Below are 21,305 nucleotides of genomic sequence, written 5' to 3' on the forward strand. Positions count from 1 at the left end.
TGATAGAGCTTGGAATAGTGAAACCAATGATATTTGTTTCAGCCCCATAAGACCATTAGCATAATAAATATTTTCCATTGATCTTAACCCTTTGCAGACGAACGACGTATATATGCGTCCAGCGTAAATTATAAATGTATGTAAAATCATTTAGTGTTTAATTAAACTGTGACGAAAAAGATGGATTTTACTTTGGTAAGTCTTTTTCTCAAAATAAGTTGTAGTCGATGAAACTTTACAATGCAAGAATAAGATTTACTTTGCAACAACCTAATGCAGAGTTCGATCCAAATGATGTTCCATGTAAAAACGTGGTAATTCGTTACGCAAAAATATTTCAGAAGTGCAAAATAAAATCTTTTCCCTGTAGTTAATTCGCGAGGTGATCGAATATTGAAAATTTGATAGATACACGCGCATATTGTTAAGTAAGTTTCTACTTTATGCAATAAGGTTTCCAAATTGTATAATTAAAGAATATTATCGGAGACTTCGATTCCGGTTTTTACATTTCTTGAGAAGTCGTTAGGGCCAAAATGTTCAGTAGTCGGTAAAAATTATCTCCTATATCTTTAATTTCCCAGAAATAAACATTTTTCTTCAAAAACACTGAAAAATATATAGTTTCATGATATAAATGATGGCCTTAAATATATGAACCTGAAATACATACGATGTAAAATGTAGATATACATAGTATACATATACCGTTGCGTGGAAAAGTTGGAAAAATCTGATGTGTTTTACCTTTTTGTCCCGGCCTGTAAGTCACTAGTAACACGATTAACACGATGACTTCCTTAGTCGTCTCAGGCGACCGGCATTCGACCTGCCAACGGCGATCAAAACTTAATTATTAGTTTCAGCAAGTGAATACACAGAGTATGATAACAGAGTTGAATTCAATTATTTTATATGACATTATTCCAGTATACAAACTATCTTTGGTCAGGTAATACAACCAGACAAGAGATAATTTTATAAGAAAAAATAAGTCGAAAAAAAGAATAAATTTTCTTTCTTTGAGGTTTTATTTTCCAAAAAAATGGGGTTTGAACATGCATCTGAAACGTGTGTATTCGCGCTGGCAGTAAGTAGAAACGGCCTACAAGCAACAGACGCGTTAGCCAAGTCCTATTGTATTGCCTTTGTATGCGAAAAATTTTCAAGATTGAAGCATCATGCGATAATAATGTTATTATTTTTATTTTCGACTTATTTTTTCTTATACATAGAATGGTCTCCTGCCCGGTTATACTACCCGGTCTGAGACACCCCATATATTTTGTACGATGAAAATATTATTGCGTCGTAATAGGCAAGACAAAATTCATCTATTTTTCATATTAGCATTTCACATGATGCTTTTTTTAGATAATGATGTCTAAAAATAAATTAGTTCTGTTAAATAATATAACAATTATGGCGTCAAATACAACTACAGAAACAAAATCAAAGAACTCTACGATACATAAGAAGCGTAAGGTAAATAAATGTTAATGAACCTATCTTTTTGTCACGGTTTGTATATGTTTTTTTTTTCTATACACAGTTTGATTTCGAAACGCTCGGTCAAAATCTTCTTCCGGAATAGTGTTCAGGAGCCTCAGGTTATTTCAACTTGGATGACAGATGTAAAGTCGTTCCTCTTCCTTTACGTAACGATTTGAAACTTTGGTAGTAAGGAAAAGTTCGTCGGCATAAAGTCTGGCGAATACGATGGTTTAGTGAAAACCGTGATTTGTCGTCTTGATAAAAATTATTTTACAATGGTGCCGGTGATTATGAATGTGGCGTACGTCATGCATTTATCATTTTGAAAATTCTTTCATAATATTGATGTATAAGTCTAAATACCGCAATGTTTTTGGTTTTTTGACTTACACCACTTTCATAAGAATAGGCACAATTGTTGACGAATGAACGAACGCTTGCCAGCAGCATGTTACTCCTTTATGGTAGCATAATTCAATAATGTCTCGACGTGTGCGACCCACTTTGTAGACAGTTATAAAATTTGAACAATTGTTAAATATTCCACGTCTATTAGCTCGAATATCTCAAGATAATTATAAATTTAAAATAATAAACTCGAACAAAATTTAACACTACGTTCTTCTTTTGTTTTTCAGATCCTTCGAGGAATTCTATGGAAATAGTCTCAAAGTTAGAAACATCGAAGAAACAATAAAATCCATCGTTCGCCACCGCATAAAAGCGCGTAGAATGTAATTCTTCTAAACAATTTCAACGTGCCAGAGTTTGTTTCATGAAAATATTCATAAATGAACCAATTGTTCAATTTGAATCGGCTGATACTTCACAAGATAACAAGTCAACACAGTTGATAAACCATCATCGAAGTGAACGTAGGGAATGAGATACAATAACGGACGTCGCCAAGATGTCATTTTTCGGTTACAATACGTCCGGTAACGCATCACCATCCCTCGATTACCTGGGTAATTTAGACACGAATCAATCGTATGTCAACAGTGTAGGGCAACTGTCAACAATGACGTCGATCGTCGCGAATGTCACATTACCAGCCAACGCGAAGCCCAGTCATGATAACCTATTGGAAACTTTAATTATTCCATTATACGGAACGATATTTCTACTCTCAGTGGTCGGAAATTCGCTGGTTTTGATCACATTGGCGCGCAACAAGAGGATGAGAACGGTTACCAACGTTTATTTGTTGAATCTGGTGAGTAAATTTTACTGTTGACATTTCCGTCAACCCTTTACCCGTGTCTGCTAATTTATTTTTGTTTGCTGATAACATTTTCCACGACCGTCAGATTTTATTCCGCGTGAAAATTCAAATTTGACAATTTCGATTTAGTAAACATATTTCTATTCTGCGAAAGAATATCGTAATATTTTACAATCTGTATTAAAATTACAAGTACCCCTCGAATGTTTATGCAAATTCGCAGTTTTCTATACGAATTTACAGAGATGAAAACTAAACAGAAATGCGTTCGCTTTATCGAGTGTCTTTTCATGTTCAAAATAAAGTATCGGTTTCATTGAATTTCAATAATATTTTCGTTGCATTGTCATCTCGAACATTAACAGTTTCAATAAATGCATAAAATTCGAGGTATAGGTGGTTTCGTGGAACATTTCTTCCAAAACAACGTCATGAGACAAATAAATGCGAGCGTCGCCATGGAAACCAATTAAAAATGGGGTCAATCATCGAAAGACAATTGAAATATAGAGTGAATCGTTCGTTGCTAGGATCGAGAGGCAAGCTGCTTTGTCGTTTAACTGCCGTGACTATAAACGTGTCAACGATAGCTTACCCCTGCTGAGCAGCCTATGTGTCATTTAAGAGTCGCTAGCAGAAGTAGCTAGCGACTCTTAAATGACCAAACAGGTGGCTTGCCTCTCGACCCTAGCAGCGAGAGATTCACCCTGTATAAATAGCGATAGATAGATCAACTTCTGATCGATTGCTTCTAAAGTACTTTCACTTTGTCACTTACACTTACCAACATAAATTAATTTTACGTGAAATAACCTTTCACGTAAAAATCAACTTAATTTAACAATTTATTACCCTGAGTGACAATTTTATTTCTATTTTTTTTTCTAACCACACTTTTTTTAGGCTTTGTCGAATATTTATTTATACTGACAAATATTTATTTGAATATTTTTAATAATTAATTGTTTCATAATGAATTTTTGTCTCGGCCGGCAAACTCCCGCTCTGATTGGTGGAGGTTTTTCGTTAATATCTCGTTAACAAAGCCTCGGATAACATTTTTGCTAAGGAAAAACTTGATACAAATCACCTCACAACTGACCCATTTTTGGGACCTATAACACTTTTGTTATACCTATTTCTGGCCAACAGTTACTCCATGAATGTATTTTTAAAAGATGATTAGTCCGTAAGGCTTGGTGCAAACCTAGCACCGCTTCTGCGGACAAAGTAATCGATTTAGGGGTGGAAACTTCGTAATAGCAACGTATTCTTTGTCAAATGGAACTTCACAGAGTCTATCAAAGTGGTTAAGTAAAGAGCTGAAAGATGTGACGCTTTGGTTTGCTTCGACAACAACGAGCAGATCGCAAGTACAATGTTGTTCATTACTGTTTACATTATTGACGTAAACAATTCCGAGACCAGCAACTCTAGAATTTTCAAATTTCTCAATGTCAACTTAAGTAAGATAAAGAGGGTCACAGTTACAGTATGTCTTTCTACCAACTACTGTGTAAGGAACTTACAGGGAATATCACCCAACTATGACACGCCGATTTTAATGAAATTTAGGATGATGCGGTACATAGAAAAATATTCGACATGTATTTTTTCAGTGACTCGTACTTTTGGTAAAGAATTAAAACTGCTCTTGAAAGGTCCGCGTGAAAAAATAATTCGATTAACGTCGTTAGTCAAGGGATTATTATCATTTTCGAGTTGTGTAACTTTATTCAAGTTGCCCGTCGGAATATTCTACGGAAAGAGTTTGACTTTTATGGCGAATAGACGTCATAGGTATTTTTCGTTGTTGAAACTAGAAAAATGACAACGTAAAAGTGACGAATGAACGATATTACGAAAAGTTGCGGAACGTATAAGCGAAAAAGTTCAACGAGGTGTGATAACTTGTGGTACATTGTTACTTTAAGTACATAAGTTATACGTTAAAAATAGCCTAGATGTTAAAAAGGATACGAAAGTTACGAGTGTCATGTTCGAGAATGTAATAGGACAATTAACCCGGGAATATTGTTAAAGTAATGGCGATTTGGAAAATGTCTACTTTTTGTGCTGCTTATTTGAAATGATATGCACAGGTGAGTATCCCAAATTATCTTTATGTATAATAATATAATTCCTAGACATTTATACAATACCTAGTTAAATTCAATTACATTCTTCGAATCGCCAAAAGTCGTAATTTTAAGTAAAATTAACTTTCATTAGAAAGAAATTTAAAAAATATTTGTCTTACATACTGCAAATATTATTTAAAACACCTTATAAATAAAAATACACTTTTATTTTTATACACTTATAAATAAAATAACTTAACAATAACTTTCACACCTTATAAATTAAATTACTTAAACTTCATAGAAGAATACTACGTGCGCGATGAAAATAAAAAAACATTTGTGGAACCGATAATATTTCAGAGGTAACTTAAACCACGATACACTAAAACACACGAAGCATGAGGAACTGATTCATATTTTTTTAAATCGATATATAAAAAAGCAATTGAGTGACAAATCTTGAACATTGAAAAAAATGCAATATCCTGAAGCAAAAGCAAATTCTGATACGTTTAAGTAAAAATATTAAAACTGAAATTTGCATAGAATTATCAAAATACAGCAGTTTGGAAGTTGAAAAGAATTGCAAAAATATCTTTCCGTAAAACCATATACCCATATCTGTCAAGAACTCCTGGTAATTTAGAACGTGAACACTTAACAGAATTATTTTTAATTAGAAAATTAATACACTATATATTTTCATAGTAAATTAGAAACATACTTTCTATTTTTGGATAACAAATTATAAGACAATCTTAAATGGCAACCATTTATGGTGGTCTTATAAGTTGTTATCCAAAAATAGAATGTATGTATATGTATATACTTCTGTGTATATTTATACATATTATGTAGGTAAGAATCTCCAAAATTGAAAAGAAGGCAACGAAAAATGCAGTTCATATAAAGCCGGAAATTTTGCATAAGGGATTAATTTTTGAAGATAAAACTTTCTTGTGTTCCATAAATAATATATGTATACTCAGGTAATAAAGGAGTATTTGATCAATGTACTTTCATTTCAATGAATTTTCACAGTACCATGAATATTTCAAACCTTCCACCTGGTGTATCCTTTTGAAAGAAGAAAAGAAAATTGGAAGCATTCCTCGCCACGGAGTGTAAATTACGCTTGGCTGTGTTTATTTTTAGGAACGTTAGAATTCCTTTTTTTTTTACAAAGTCTATTTTAATTAGTACCAAAGTAGTTTTACTTTCTGCATAATGGCTTACGTTACACTCGTTTTTCTTACGCTTTCATTTCACGAAACAAACCGTTCAACCATTTAGAATTTTTCAAATTCTTTAGTTTATACTAAACTTTTGCGGCAGGTACTTCGTATGGTAGGTTTCTTCAATATCCAAGAAGCTAAACCAATTAGCATTGAGTCACGGAAATGCGTTATAGAATCACAAAGCAATATATTGAAATCACTGTACGCGTTCCTTTTTACAAGGTAGAAGAAAATATTTATATTGAATATGTCGGAGTGACTGCAATTTCAAGGATTGACCGCGAGAATAAATATTTTTGTATGGAGCACTGTAGAAAAAGTCGTTTTGATTGAAAATTTTTGCATTCTGCTTCAGATCTTGATTGTTTTCAGTGAGGACGAACGTTTTTGTTCATTGTAAAAATGTTCTGAATTCCTCGTGATTGTGATATAAACTGAAGTTTGTTCTCGCAAATTGTAAATCCAAGCCAAAAGCAAATTAGTTTCACTCTGAACACATAAATATTCTATAATTATATTTATTATTAATAAATAGTATAAAGTATTAAATTCGATATGTAATATTAAACAAGGTGTGTCCGAAATTGTGATAAAAGCGGAAGGTAGATTCCTCGCACAAAAGAAAGTCAATAGTCTGGGATCAAATTTATTCATATTGGAAGTTTCCAAGAATATCGACTTTGGAAATTTATCTAATATGTATGTATGCATTCGTGCTCGCAATAAGTAGAAACGATAGGTCATGAGCAGACACGATGGCGGACTCCTATTCAATAGCGCACGTAACCAATGGACATTCAAATTCGATCTTCGCAAAAGTGGAAAATCGTATGAAAAAAATGTACTCAACATTTTTATTTGTTGCGTAGGCAACGTGGTAGGAGAGCGAAGTTGTGTGGTAGAAATTACGTGTGAAGGGGAAGTTCCTCGCGTGGCAATATGTTTAGTGACAAGATAGTTAGAGTCTACTGTACTGACTTGACTCTTTGCTAGGTGTTAACAGTGTTCGTAGTGTAGGGTAAAAATATTTATTTAGCAAACCTACAGTACTTGTCTTGGTTTTTGGTTTTTGCTTGGTCTGGATATACATAGAATAGAACCGCCCACGTTAGCTACCCTTAATTCTTTTCAGCAACGTAAACGATAGATTGTGCATTTAGTTTTGCTTCTTACAAGCTCCTACAAGTGCCCTGTGTGGTGCACGATTTCATTTCGTGTGTGCGTTCTAATATCTAAATGTTTATTTAGACGAGGACACCACGAGATGTTTGAAATTTCTTAACATTTCACGACTAAATGAATTGAATTCTTATTCGGACAAAGTTTTCTGCTTGTTGTAGAGTGCGATATTACAGAAATTGCTGACTTGGTTGACCGTATTTTCTCACGCAAATCTGAAATCCTTTCGTAATGCAAATCAACAGTCTGCGCATCTTGAAAACACCGACGAAGTCGTACTCGAGAATGAACGGGGAGGATTAACAACTTTTCCGCCGAGTTTCTTCTCTTTGAAAATTGCGATGTCACGATGCCTACGACTGGTAGAGTACCGATGATTTTCTTACCAGACTAATGGGTGTTATACAGAGACTCTATACATTAGGATTTTGTAAAAATAATTCTTGAAACGACATACCAAGTTCAGCATTTACACATATTTCAATAACACAATATGATAGTCAAAACAACTCTTATTATTTAAACAAAAAGTCAACAAGCCTGAGAATACGAAACAGGATAATCTCACGAACAAAAATTGAGAATCATATTATTTGTGTCACTGAATTACACAACTTTTTCCTAACATTCTTCTATGTATATGGTGATAAAAACTTAGTTGTTTAAGTTTATGTAATATTATGGAGTTTTTTCAATATGTATTATATTACTGGATTTACATTAGCAATACAGAAGTTGTGTAGAAATATTCATTCGATTTCATAAATGAAGCAGTCAAGTAGTCAGTGAAGAGTACAAGGTACTCAAGTATTTAACTTACCAATCTAATATTTTTATCGAATTGGTAAGTATTTGAGATTTCATTTATAACTAATTTGGAGGAAAATTTTAATGAATTTTCAAAAAGGAAAATTATAAAGTTCAACCTATGGAATATCAATGATCAGATATGAATTGTTTATACAACTGAGAAACAATTTTAAAAATGCAATCGTTGAAATACTTTGTCGACGCTGAACGAATGGAAAAATGTAAAGTCCTCATAAATCGAGGTTTACCTGACATTTGCTTGTCACTAGAAGGAGTAAAATATATCCTTAAGATTTAATCCTTTATTACAGGAACACTCTGTATATTATGAAATCTCATTGGTCGGTAGTGCACATGGGGTGTATATTTCACGTATGTTCACATAGGTGGCTTGAATTTCCTATTGAACGCACCATTGGACCGCCATAACAAATATCAGTTACTGATATCTCCATTTCAATGTACTGTCCAGATTTTCGTGTTAAGAGTAACGTTCCCGAAATAAATATAAATATGAAACATGAATTATTTGATACTACTAATAAAAAATTGTCCTAGATATTTTAGTTTGTTTTTTGCACGTCTCCAGCATCTCCTTTTCGTTTATATCATGATTTACAGGACACCCTGTATAGCATGAGCTGCATTATTAGTCTATTGGTGTTGCTGATGAATCTAGAAACAGTATAATATTGAATTTATTCAAAGTTTACATTGAAAAAAGATTTGAAATCGATGGTAGTCCTCCCGAATAAAATTGTTAAATAGTCCATGAATAACGAAATTAATGGAAATGACCAGGATTCATCGTCGTGATCATAATCTGTATGTACACTTCGTCCATAAGTATTAAACTATTTATTAAATGCAGAAGAAACATGGAGAACCATTACAAAATTATTGATTCTATATTTAAAAAAAATTATTTAAAACTATAAAATAACATTTTTGATAAACGGCTTTATCTTCGGAAACACACAACTTTTAAAACTCATTGTTTACTTATACTCTGGGGTGTTACTGGTACAGGTCTGGCTATTATTCAGTATTTCTACTTACAGTTAGCACTGATCTTTGTACTGTACTGTTTGCGTACTATCGATTTCACAATTTTCTATCAATTTATATTGAATTATTGCAAGAACAAATAATATCATACTACGAATAGAATTCATAACTATGAGCTTAAGTAGAAATAACCTAATAATAGTAAAGTATTATGATTTCAGTAACCCTATCTTATACCTTTTATATGCAGAATGATACGAGAAATCAATTTATGCCAAAAAAATCGTAGTGTTCCATATAAAAAACAACATACAATCGTAGTTTACATGAACACCGATATACTTGTGCAAAAAATAATACAGTCGGATGATAGAGCTTCTTAAACAGTGCAATATTTTCCTCTACCAATGTCTTCTAACTTCATGTGAAAGAACTATACCTCGGTCCAATTACAAAAATTACCCTATATCGTAGTCGCCTTCTTGTATTTCTCCCTTGGCTTGCATCAGCTCAGTATATAAAATATTCAGAATACAGCGTGAAACGAAATTCCACTTCATGTATGTAAATTGTTGTTTATACTTGAACAGTAACAAAGTAAAAGTGATTTCATCATACGATATAGGCGCAACAAGTTTTGTTACCGTAATTTTTTATTCCATTGAACTAATTCAAGTAAAAATTCGATGCATTACACACGTAATCGCACATCTTATGGTAACACTGATGCAAAGCAAATTTTCCAGTTGACTGGCATCCGTTAACTCGTTTACAGTACAATACGCGTGACAATGGTGATCTGTTCCGTCGAAATGTGTCCATGCCGCGGAAATTCTGTGATGCGAAAATACGATTTCGCTAGATAGGACAGATATCGAACAGAAATATAAGCTGTCCCGGTGTTTGTCTCGCGTGCACTATATTGAGCATCCAGCAAAAAACATATAATCGATGTGTTTTATAGCTCTTCAAATGGTTTGCTCGGAACCAAACGTTTTTCCCTTCACATAATTCATGTGATTCTTGATGAAAGGAATGATATAGCACTCATTAGCGAGTGGGAAATTCTTGTATTAGGTCGTTGCAAATAAATTGGCCACTTTTAATAATAGGTATACTTGACGTTACTTTTATAAATGAAATTTATTAACAGAACTGCTTTTTTTATTGCAAAACTACACAATATATCGTTATATATCGTAAATACTTTCAGTATCTATAATAAAAAAATATTAATTTTGAAATTATAAGCTGGTTTTGTAATGCTTTGATTACGCTTTGTAAATCTGTAATAGTAAAAAAGTTAGTGTCCTTACAGAACTTGTTAATTTTAGCTCTCGAATTATCGGATAAAATTTTGCTGTAAAAATTGACGTGTGATTAAGAAAATAAATTTTTCGTGAAATGTTTAATTAGCAGCAGTAACAAGCTACGCATACTGATTTTGTGTTTTTAATTTTACTGCCAATAAAAAGATATCTGTTATTCTGAATGAAAGATTGTAATTACAGAAATCGGGAACTTTATTCATCGCCTGGTCAACATTTTTATCAAACATTATTTCATTAACCATTTTCAGTTTTTTCCCATTTACAAGCACGATTATCTTTTATTATATTGACATTTTGATGTATTTTTTTCGTCCTTATCTTTAATAAATATACATGTATAAATGTGTCCAATGTATAAGTAGCTTTAGTACAATCATTTAATTCATTGGATCAGGCTGTTTTCCAAGAACAATAAAACTCCTGCCTGTCGGGGGAGGTTCTAAACTGTGGAATACGTTATTAATTCAAAAATTAATTCTAGGGCAAATCGTGGTATATTTAAAGTCGTATGGTTGGTACGCTTGCTGAAAACCGTGGGAGTCCGATTGTTGTCAGACGACACGTTGACGACTTACGCTTCGTTTTCCTGTTACAACTCTGTCCTACTTTTTTTTTAGGACCAGTCGTATAATTTCTTACAGTGTTTCTTTTTTTTTTACTTTTCTACTTGTTATTTATGTATACCCTCGCAGAAGAAATTCTTTCGAACAAAAACGACTTAAACAATCGTGTAAAATGATATCATAAAATGAAAAAATAATATAACCCGTGTGAATAATAAAATGATCGACTACCGAGAATTTGATTGAACGTACCCATTCCCTGATACTTAAACGACCACAAAGCTAATTAAACTATGAATTGTATGTATTTACAGAATATTCAAGTGTATAAAGTATACATATAAGAAAGTAATTTACGAGAGGCTGGTGAAATATTTGCCTCGTTTTTAACTTTATTCTGAACTACATCCTAATTCGTACATAATTATTACGTAATATACTTTGCAAAAAACCTGTACAGTTGTCATTGTACTGAATACAATCAGCTCAGAAGTAATTTTATAACATGCCACTGAAACTTGTATCACGTCTAGTGGTCAAGTCGACATAAATTCTACCATGTTTGGAAATGTACACGGTATTAATTATGTCAGATTTGGTTTCCTATCTTACGAAATACATAATATCATAAAAACGTTTCCACTAAACCACGTCAAACGCTATTAATATACCTAATCTCGATGTCAAACGAATTTAGTAATCCAGTAATTAATTCCAAGTTTTGAATTTATTTTCTCTATTTCCAGGCAGTTTCGGATTTGCTGCTCGGTGTCTTTTGCATGCCCTTCACGCTACTTGGCCAGATTCTGAAGAACTTCGTCTTTGGTATTACGTTGTGCAAACTAATATCGTACTTCCAAGGTACGTATTGTTTAATTAAATTCTATTCATTGTGGAAGACTTGTTGTTTTTGTTTCAATTCTCGCGAAGTCTGTAATTCCTGTTCTTTAAAAAGAATATTTTCCAACAGTTTAAACTGAAGTATTATAAAATACGTCACTAAAAATTCAATAACTATTCAAGTTTAAATGAATATGAAAATTATATAATGTAATCAAATTGAAACCATCCTGCTACATTTCATTTCAATTAAATAAACTCTAAAATTGTACATTCACATATTTAAGCAAAAAATTTGATACTTTATTTTGCCGTAAATTTTTTAATATATTCTGAGGAATACAGATGTCTTAAAATTTTTGTTTCAACTTTTTAGAAAAACTTATCATTGTTATAAAACCGTAGATCTTGTCTTCGCTGAAGTATTCCCAAAGGTTCAAATGATACAAAGTTTATCAACTTCGTCTTATTAAATATTAAGTTCAATAAGTAAACGTAGTTGAAAGTGGTTACATTTAATTTTAATCATAGGTAGACTGCAAATGTTTATAGGCTATTTAGTAGCACATCTGACTACATAAAATGCAGTAAAACAGTGACTATAAGAACGGTGGACTAAATAATTCATTTCCTTTTTTTTCAGTTTAATAGAATCACTGACAAGAATAATCAATTTCTGCTCGTCTCACATTTTCTAAAAGTCATCTGTGAAGATATGAATTTCCATAAACATATGCAGTCTAATCATAACAAATGAATATTAAATTTCACGCGTTAAAGATATTTGAATTTGGAAACAGTCGTCAGGTGTATATTTTGAAAAATGATCTCAGAGGTGCAAGAAAAAAATAGTTTAGCAGGCGAAGCTCGATATCGTTGCATAATGTGAGCCTCGTTTAAATCCCCCGAATTTTTCCCGGGGAGTTATCTAAAAAATTAAACGTATTCTCGTCCATTCATTCTGCAGGAAAATTTCGAAGAAGAAATTACGATCGACCGCTCGAATTGTACATAGTCATTATCTTAATTATCCAGACAGAAATATAAAGAAATTTTTCGTAAGATATTTCTACGCGAAAATCTGTACTGAATATATTAATGTTAATTGTAATGAAATTTACCAACTCCATCAGATCTTTAGTCAATAATTTATCGTCTTAATTAAATTTTGCTTGCTGGAAATAATAAAATTAAAATTCAATTAGGCCAACTTCACTTACACCGTTAAATGTGCATATTTACTAACGTAACTGCATGCATACGAACGTAAATAAGTGAAGAGATGCAATCTTTGCACGATAAAAACGGGGCAACTCGTATAATACGTAACGATATCAAACGCTGTGAACTAGGGGTTCAATTACAACGTCAGCTCGATTTACGTTTTTCGTAAATCTGAATTTTACGTTCAACCTCTATAAACACACATGAATCTTATTTCGGAACCAGATAAACTGGTTTTATGGATTAATGCCAATTTGACGTTCTCCTTTACACTGTTATGAGCATGTGTGTGTATACTTCAGTGTTGCGAATTTAAGAATTTTATTTAAAAAATTGTCGAATAATGCTAAATGTTTCTTCAGTGAAATAATACTACAGTTTAAAACAAAATATTTCTCAAATTTTGAATGTTGAACTTATTAAACTTCTTAGAAAAGAACACCAAACTGTAATTTTCTTCAATCGTATGCAAATTTTCTTGTCGTTTAAAAAGTACTTAGACAATACCCCAATTATCTTTTTAATTAGCAGTACCGCACTCGCTATATAAAAAATTATGTACCGTACACAGAAATTTCTATAATTCCAAAGTGGACACTTAAATCGTATTATAAAAATGAAATTATTTAAAACGAAATTTAAACGCTAAGTATGTTTAGTTAAAAAGTGGGAGTGAATTATTTGAAATGGTAGGGATATATAGTCATTGATTCAAAACGATATACTGCAAAATATTACATTGTGTTATTTGTATTTACAACCTATATTATCACCTGTTTCTATTTTGTTAAAGTGTAATTTTTGTCCGCCCCTTTTCATCACATAGAATTTACTGTACTACTGAAAAAAGAGATTTTCTGTTAATATTACTGTACAGATTAGTTACTAAATTTCACATCAGTCCCTATTTCAAGGAACAGCAAAAAGTATTTGTCTAATATGTACTGTACGTATTACATATTGTCTTCATAACAGATAATTTCTCAATCTAATATGCAAGAAGCTTACGTAATTATAATATAATTCTGTATTAAGCAAGACATGGTTAAAATACTAGTTATCTTTATCTAGTAGGCTCTGCATCGTAATGATCAATTAATCGAAGTGCATATATTAAACAGAATTCTCTCACAATGCCTCAAAAGTATAGAAAATTTGTTCATATTGTAAATTACGAATAAATTACTACCTAAGTATAGAAAATTATTATATAATCTGTCTATCAATACATATTTCAATCTTTCCCTCTAAATACGTATTGCCTTCACAGAACACAAAAGAATATTTTCTAATATCAAGTTTCATGTACCAAAAGTTACATCGATCGCACCTTATCGAAACCTCCAGAATATTTTTGTACAGAAAAGTGAGAAACAGTCGACTATTGTTAATTGGCGTCTATTTTCAACATAATTAATTGTGCATCGCATTGCGGAACAAAAACGGTGCAATGCGTCTTCGACGAAGCGTGATGAACTCCACTTTATCAGCTGAAATAGTTCCGGTTAAAGTCCTTAACAGATTCGAAGATTCTCGCGTTGTCTGCGTTTAATTCCAAGTTAAATATTCTCGTGAAACTTTCATTTTGCTCATAAATCTGGCGTGTATGTCGAGCTCTCGCTCTTAAGTATCTACGAAATTGTTTGATTTGTACGAAACGGTTGACACCCTTAAAAATTATTTCCATCGCTATTTCAGTCGAGCTCCAGTTAATCAAGTTTTTCAGCGAAAATAAGAAGACCGTGGCAAAAAAAAATGTTGGCAACAAATTTCATAAAACTGTGCTGACTTACAGATCAGAGAAAATTAAGAGACCTACATGTTTAGTAGCTGCAACCGTCCAAGTTAAAGAGGTTAAAACTACTCTACGAAGTTTCGTCCTTCTGGCGTCGCCTTGGAAATTATTGAGGATACGACGAAGTTGTGTCTATATATTTTATAGCTTGTTACGTAACTTAGCAAAGTGCATACACCGAGAAAAAATTGTCGCGAATAAGTTGATGGCTTTACAGCCACGGTTATCGGAATTTTGTAGTTGTAAGCAAACATCTCCAGACCCCTTCCTTGAATCCAGGTTTTAAAATCCTTGTCGCCAAGAATATAGTATACCGTACTGGATGAGCTTTCGACTGATTTGAACTTTATTGGAAAAAAACAATTCAGTATAACGAAAATAAAGTATTTCAAAGTTTGTAAATACTATAAATACATTTCCAACATGTGAAATATTTTGTTGACTTTAATTCTGAGAAAGGGGACTACAATTTCTATTTTTATTCCAGTAAATTGTTCTTTTGCAATGAAGTTTATATACATGTAGAAATGTGTTTATTCACAAAACGGAAATACGGAAGATACAAAAATAAATGATATCGTCGAGGGACGGTTACAAGAATCACTTCTTCTCGACAACGAACGAACGAACAACGTAAGCACAAAAAGAACGAACGGCGCCCTCTCTCCTATGCCCACCGCGCTACCTAGGGGTCTCACTCGCTACTACGCGCATCGTTGTACTCCTTAAAACTAAGACTTCCTACATACATTAGAAGCTGAATTAATATAGTTACACTCCCATTGGTAAAGTATAAACAGTTTAGTAAAGAATAGTTTAAAATCAAAACTTGATTCATTGCATGTTGTTTTTCACATAAATAAAAGCCTCCAATTTTTCATAATTACGCTGTTATTTAAAATGTTCGGGGAACACTGAACTTACAATTAGATGTAAAAGCAATATCTTTTAATTGTCGTGTCAAAATATACCTTGGAAAACTTGCATCGTGCAATACATTTTAATTTGAGTCAAATAAATGGCTTATTTTATAATGATAAAGTTGACATTTCTACCGATCATCGATACCACTAAAACGTAAATTGTTCCAAAGTTTATTTAAAAATAGTTACTAGAATTTGTTAGATTAATAATTTAGCAATTGGTGTTTCATTATTATTATTATTACTCATATTCTTACCATTGACACTCTTATTGTAAATATATCGTGTTAACGAATTCCTTCTTTTGTTTTGAATATTTTAACTTGTTATATTTGTACTGAAGGAATTTTTCTGTAAATAAGTAAACGGATAAATAAATCAATAAGTGGTTAAGTTAGTGGATGAATAAATTAACTCTGTCGTTAGTATTGGAAATAGGTAAGAATAAGTTATTAAATGCTAACAAGAAGTGAGTCGTGAAAGGTGAAATCAACGACTCGAACCTATAAAACACTGATACCATTTGATATTGTTACTTGCATCCTAAAAAATAATTTCGTCTTAAATTCTCCTCAAGAATAAAAGTTTAATAACAGCTATAAACCGTTAGCATTTTATTATTGCCTCTCGTGTTAGAGGAATAATGCTTATGAGTTTGAATCACGAAACGTTCTTACATAAAGGTAGAAAAATGCAAAGCGTGTGATTGAAATCACTTAATGCGGCGTCCATTTGTCATATTAGATTGAAAACCTAATAAAAAAAAATACGAGAATTACTTAAAAAGAACTATACACGTATATCGATCAGGAACTATTATTATTAATTAGTATTTATTGTTAGAAACCCATATCACCTTCACATAAGGTATGATTATATAGTGACACGGCCATCGACAACAAAATTTTTGCGGATATAATTATTCTGGAAAGTTTTTAGAGCTATGATATTCATTTGCAATATCTGTATTTAAAAAATGGTTACTTAGTTTTTAGTAATATTCAATAATTACTGTAGAAATACTGTAAGAATTGAAAATTTTAGGGTAATTTCATAGTTATGCCACGCAATGTATATCTTATAAAATTATTAAAACACTTTTATAATAACAGAAACACTTTGCATATGGGAAATAGATTTAAGTATTATAAAGATAATGTCTCTATTAAAATGGTACATAATCAGAATATTTAAATTGTTTTTAATGTGATTGCAACCGAAGCTGTAATAGTACGATTCCTCTTGTTTTCTAGAGTAGTAGAGTGCTGTCCGTAAATATCTTCTCTCAAGTTTCCCAGAAAAGAAATCTAACAAAAAGTTTGTCTTCCACGGTATTCTTCCTTCAAAACTATGCCAATTGTGGTTAAAATCAAATACCAGTCATTTTCCAGATATAACTTTGAAAATACGTATTTTTATATCATTTTTTACTTACTATTCAATTATATAAGAATTAATTCTGTAAATAAACTTTCTTCATAATTTAGAAAACATGTCAGTAAAATTATGAGATTGTGAAATCCATACTCTTATTTTTTCTCTATCACACACCTAAACTGCAAAAAAATTTCACCTCCAAAACTTAATTTTTGTCAGAGTTATTTTAATTTTAAAATTAATTATTTACAGTATAACTTATATTAGATATGTTGACACAATGTTTCTGATGAGTAATAACTAAAAACTACCTGCTCTGAATGTTGGACCTTCTTCTTCAAGTCCTGTTCTCTTCGTAATTGGGCAATTCGTAAAATCATCCTTGCTAGTTTATATCTTGCCGATAATTTATTCACATACCCGTGTACTCGTTTTATATGGCGTTGTTCAACAATTTTCAATGAATGTCCGCTCATTTGAATTTCATTGTCCTGAAATGAATGAAATTTTAGTGTATCCTTCATTATATTCACTGACTGCTTCTGCGATTGCAGCTTCAACGAGATTTTTCGATCCAAAATTATCCTCTGATCACTTACGCCATATCATGCTATGGAAACTTTTATTAGTATATTGTGTGTGCTATTGTGCACAACGAAGAAACAGCTTCTTCTTTCATTTGCCATAGCTGACTGATAGAAACATCTTCATCAGAACATACGTTTGATTAATAGGAGCAACATGTTCAGTAAACAGAGTACTGTGGCAAACATTTAATGACAATATTTAGCAACAACAATTTCTTTAGATTATGTTTAGGTAAATGGAATTTAAATAAATAGAATTCTACCATAACTATAAAATTAAAATATATATTCCTTTAAGGGGATATGTACCTTTAACGCAATGAAAAAGAGGTTTTCTTTGAGAACTTATTCAAGAAAAACTACCCGATGAATTAATTTGATTTTTTTTATTAGAACGGGTATACACTGTAGATTATTTTAAGAAATTGTCGAAATTGTATTTAAGCAAGTATGACCGACAAAATATAATAAATTCCGCGGATGCGTGCAGTGCGAATATAGCTACACTGGCTGCGCCATTGAGGTTCCCACAGTGATGCAGTTTGAATATGTATGGCATCTTATTCAATTTTAACGTATTGGATATGGTATATCGGAGGTTGATTTTAAATTTGGAAGAATTGATACAATCACGCCACTTTAAAAGAAAAAATAACATTTTATATGCTCTTTTATTAGCGAATGAACACCTGAAAAATTACAAAATTAAACAATGGCTCAACATATCGAGGCAAATCTTGTCAGCAATGTATACACCAAATTTCGTAAAAAAAGTATTGAAATTGACAATGTTATCGTGCAAACGGTTGAAAAATGAATTTCCAAGAAAATTTTCGGAATTTTCTGATAAAACTTTTACAGAATATTCTTCATACTATGTACAGTTAAGTAAGCAAATAAAAAAATCGATTCTTTTTAACCTCGCAGAGTATTATACTCCCTTAAGACACACTGTATTTGAAGAATTTATGATCAGAGTAATGTCAGAAAATTTGGAAAAAGCAGTCCAGCAAGGTGAATCGGTAAAAATAACCAACAAATTCGCATCCTAAGCTCAGCTATTGGCTGGCCATTGTTTCTGCCCCTGTCCTACTCAGAAACATATAACTAGACGGCATATTCAACTGAAAAGCCGTTAAATATTAGAAAAAGGTAGCATGCTTTAGGTCACCATTTTGTCTTCGTCTGACATTAATTCCTATTCATTTTCTCCATATTTTCCAGGCAACGCAAACTTCTTTATCGTACCACGCGTGGTTAGAAAAAGACAGGTTGGCGACCGTACAGCAGCTATCTTTTTTTAATTTTTCACACGGTCTGACTACAGAAGACATTGGAACCGCGCAGTCTAGATCTTATACGTCTATGATCATACCTAAATAGTTATCACCAGCGTCAGATCAAGAGGGGGTCTAGGGGCAGCTGTAGCCGCGGGCCCTACATTCCAGGAGGGCCCCATTTTGAACCTTCCACTTAAAAACATGTTATTAAATTTTATTTAAAATAAATTTCAATTTTTGAAGATTTATGTATTTTGTTATGCTGTATTGCGCCCCCCCCCCCCCCCCCCCGCCCATTTGTTTGTAGTGTACTGACTCGACTCATTGAATGAGGCATAATTATCGACACGAACTTGAAACATAGTTTACAGGTAGTCACATGCAAAAATACATTTATATAATCTTTCTCTAAGTAACAAAATATGAAAATTCACTTATACCAAGAGATTACGATTTCTTCCAGTCCCAGGGAAAATTGCGACTTTAAGAGCGTCATTATCCCTGGAAAAGGGCTAAAAAATGGTCATTTCCGTTCTTGAAATTGGATAAAATGAAATGGAACGAAAGAATCGCTCGTCCTTACGAGTGACATTCTCTACTCAAGCATTACCAAGTATTCGTTTCAGGAGACTAAGCTCCATTGGTGGAAGGGAACGCGAGAGTTCCGTGGATACCACGTTAAGTGGCCGACCGTCCAAGTAGAGCTACCGTTCCCCGGAACAAAATCACTTGCTGCTAAAATACGTTACAGAATCGGTTAGGCAAGAGATACGATCCTGCCATGATCGAGCTTTCCGCGTGCTTCCATTATTCACGGGAATGATGGAAAAAAAGTTTACGTTTCACCGTATTCGTGGTACGTGCTTTCACGGTTAACGAAACGCGTTCCGCCATTTTTACTCTGACGGACTTTATCGAGTCGCTGAATTCTTTAGGGGTGATCAAACAAATTACGTACCTTTTAGACGCGATCACTGATGAACGAATCTATACATGGATGTCAATGTTTAATAGAGCACTTATTACAGAGTTTCAAAACTTTCGATAAGCAATCACAATGACATATGATAGATAGTATACCAGGCGTTGCCAAAAGAAACTGTATCGAGTGACCTAACTGAAAATAGAAATTCTGAATAAAACTGATCTAGTAAATGTATTGTTGTTGGAGTTTTCTAGATCCTTTCTATTATAGGACAGCGTGGTCAATATTTCTTCGTTAATACACTTAAAAATAAAAGATCATACGGAAAATCTGGAATTATATAGGTTAACCCCTTCAGACCTGATGGCCACATTTAATGGCCACACTTTACATGAAGTTTCTACGCTGGTATTTCGATGAGGATGAATGTTTCGAAAATTCAAACCGTTTGTACACCCTCGTGAATATTAAATACAAAACAAAAACTATAAACATTTTTTTAAACCAAATAGCATCTAGACAGTCTACTCGAAAGAATCACTAAAACTGAAAGAACTTACTACTTAATAGAACGTTCAGGTCTGAAAGGGTTAAGTTCAAATTGATTCTGCGTATGAGATCGCGGTTAGATTTAAAATAATTCTGGATTACGTCTGAATTAAGGCAACATCATATGAAACATAATTGAATATTAGTCACTGGGTAATTAGAATGAAAGGTACATACTTAAAATTTGCAATATAAACAGAAGCAGTGTTGCAATATATAAATCAATCATCATACACGTATGTATGTCTTTTTCCTGCGTGTTGTCCCATGGCAGAAAATATGCAGGACAGACCACTTAAATGAGATCACCTAAATAGCGCAGTTACTGTGTGACGGCACATGTAACGGTACGACAAATTTTTTGAAAAGATTTTTTGAATGGGTCATATACATTACTCAACTGGAAAAAATTGATTTTTTTAAATATATATTTTGAAAGACATACCTTGTCATTTGTGGTGGTTCGAAAAAACCCGTTTTGCGTCAGGTCATGTAAACACCATATTTATAATAATTTTTAAGTTGTCTATCAAGTTTTCTACTGTACAATCATATAGTTTCATAATGCAAACAGAATTAATCCAGTAGGCCTCATAGTTTTCTCTCAATCACTCACAAAATATTGACCATTTTTTTTAGTGCCGAGAAACCTGTATGACCCCTTCAGATATTTCAGGCCACTGGTATCTTTTAAAATAGAATCCCATTTTTTTCTATATCAACACAAAGCATAAGAAAACAAATTCGGCAACCTTAACAACCATACCGTCCCGATCATTTAATCTGCAGATATTTTCACCTGGACAGTTCTCAATAGCAGCTATGTTTACGGTTGGATACGAATGCATGAATCAATATGCCACATGTATTTGT

General features: G+C 32.6%; 1 protein-coding gene across 1 annotated transcript in view; it reads left to right on the forward strand.

Annotated features, from left to right (window-relative positions):
• Nucleotides 1–2,404: 2,404 nt before the first annotated feature.
• LOC107190418 (cholecystokinin receptor type A-like) overlaps nucleotides 2,405–21,305 on the forward strand; it is a 47,773-nt gene continuing 28,872 nt past the window's right edge. Inside the window, exons 1-2 of the mRNA XM_015579216.1 lie at nucleotides 2,405–2,710; nucleotides 11,679–11,793. Coding sequence (XP_015434702.1) covers nucleotides 2,405–2,710; nucleotides 11,679–11,793 — 421 coding nt within the window. The remainder of the gene's footprint in view (nucleotides 2,711–11,678; nucleotides 11,794–21,305) is intronic.

The sequence above is a fragment of the Dufourea novaeangliae genome, unplaced genomic scaffold (assembly GCF_001272555.1).
Source record: "Dufourea novaeangliae isolate 0120121106 unplaced genomic scaffold, ASM127255v1 scaffold199, whole genome shotgun sequence".
NCBI classification, from domain to species: domain Eukaryota; kingdom Metazoa; phylum Arthropoda; class Insecta; order Hymenoptera; family Halictidae; genus Dufourea; species Dufourea novaeangliae.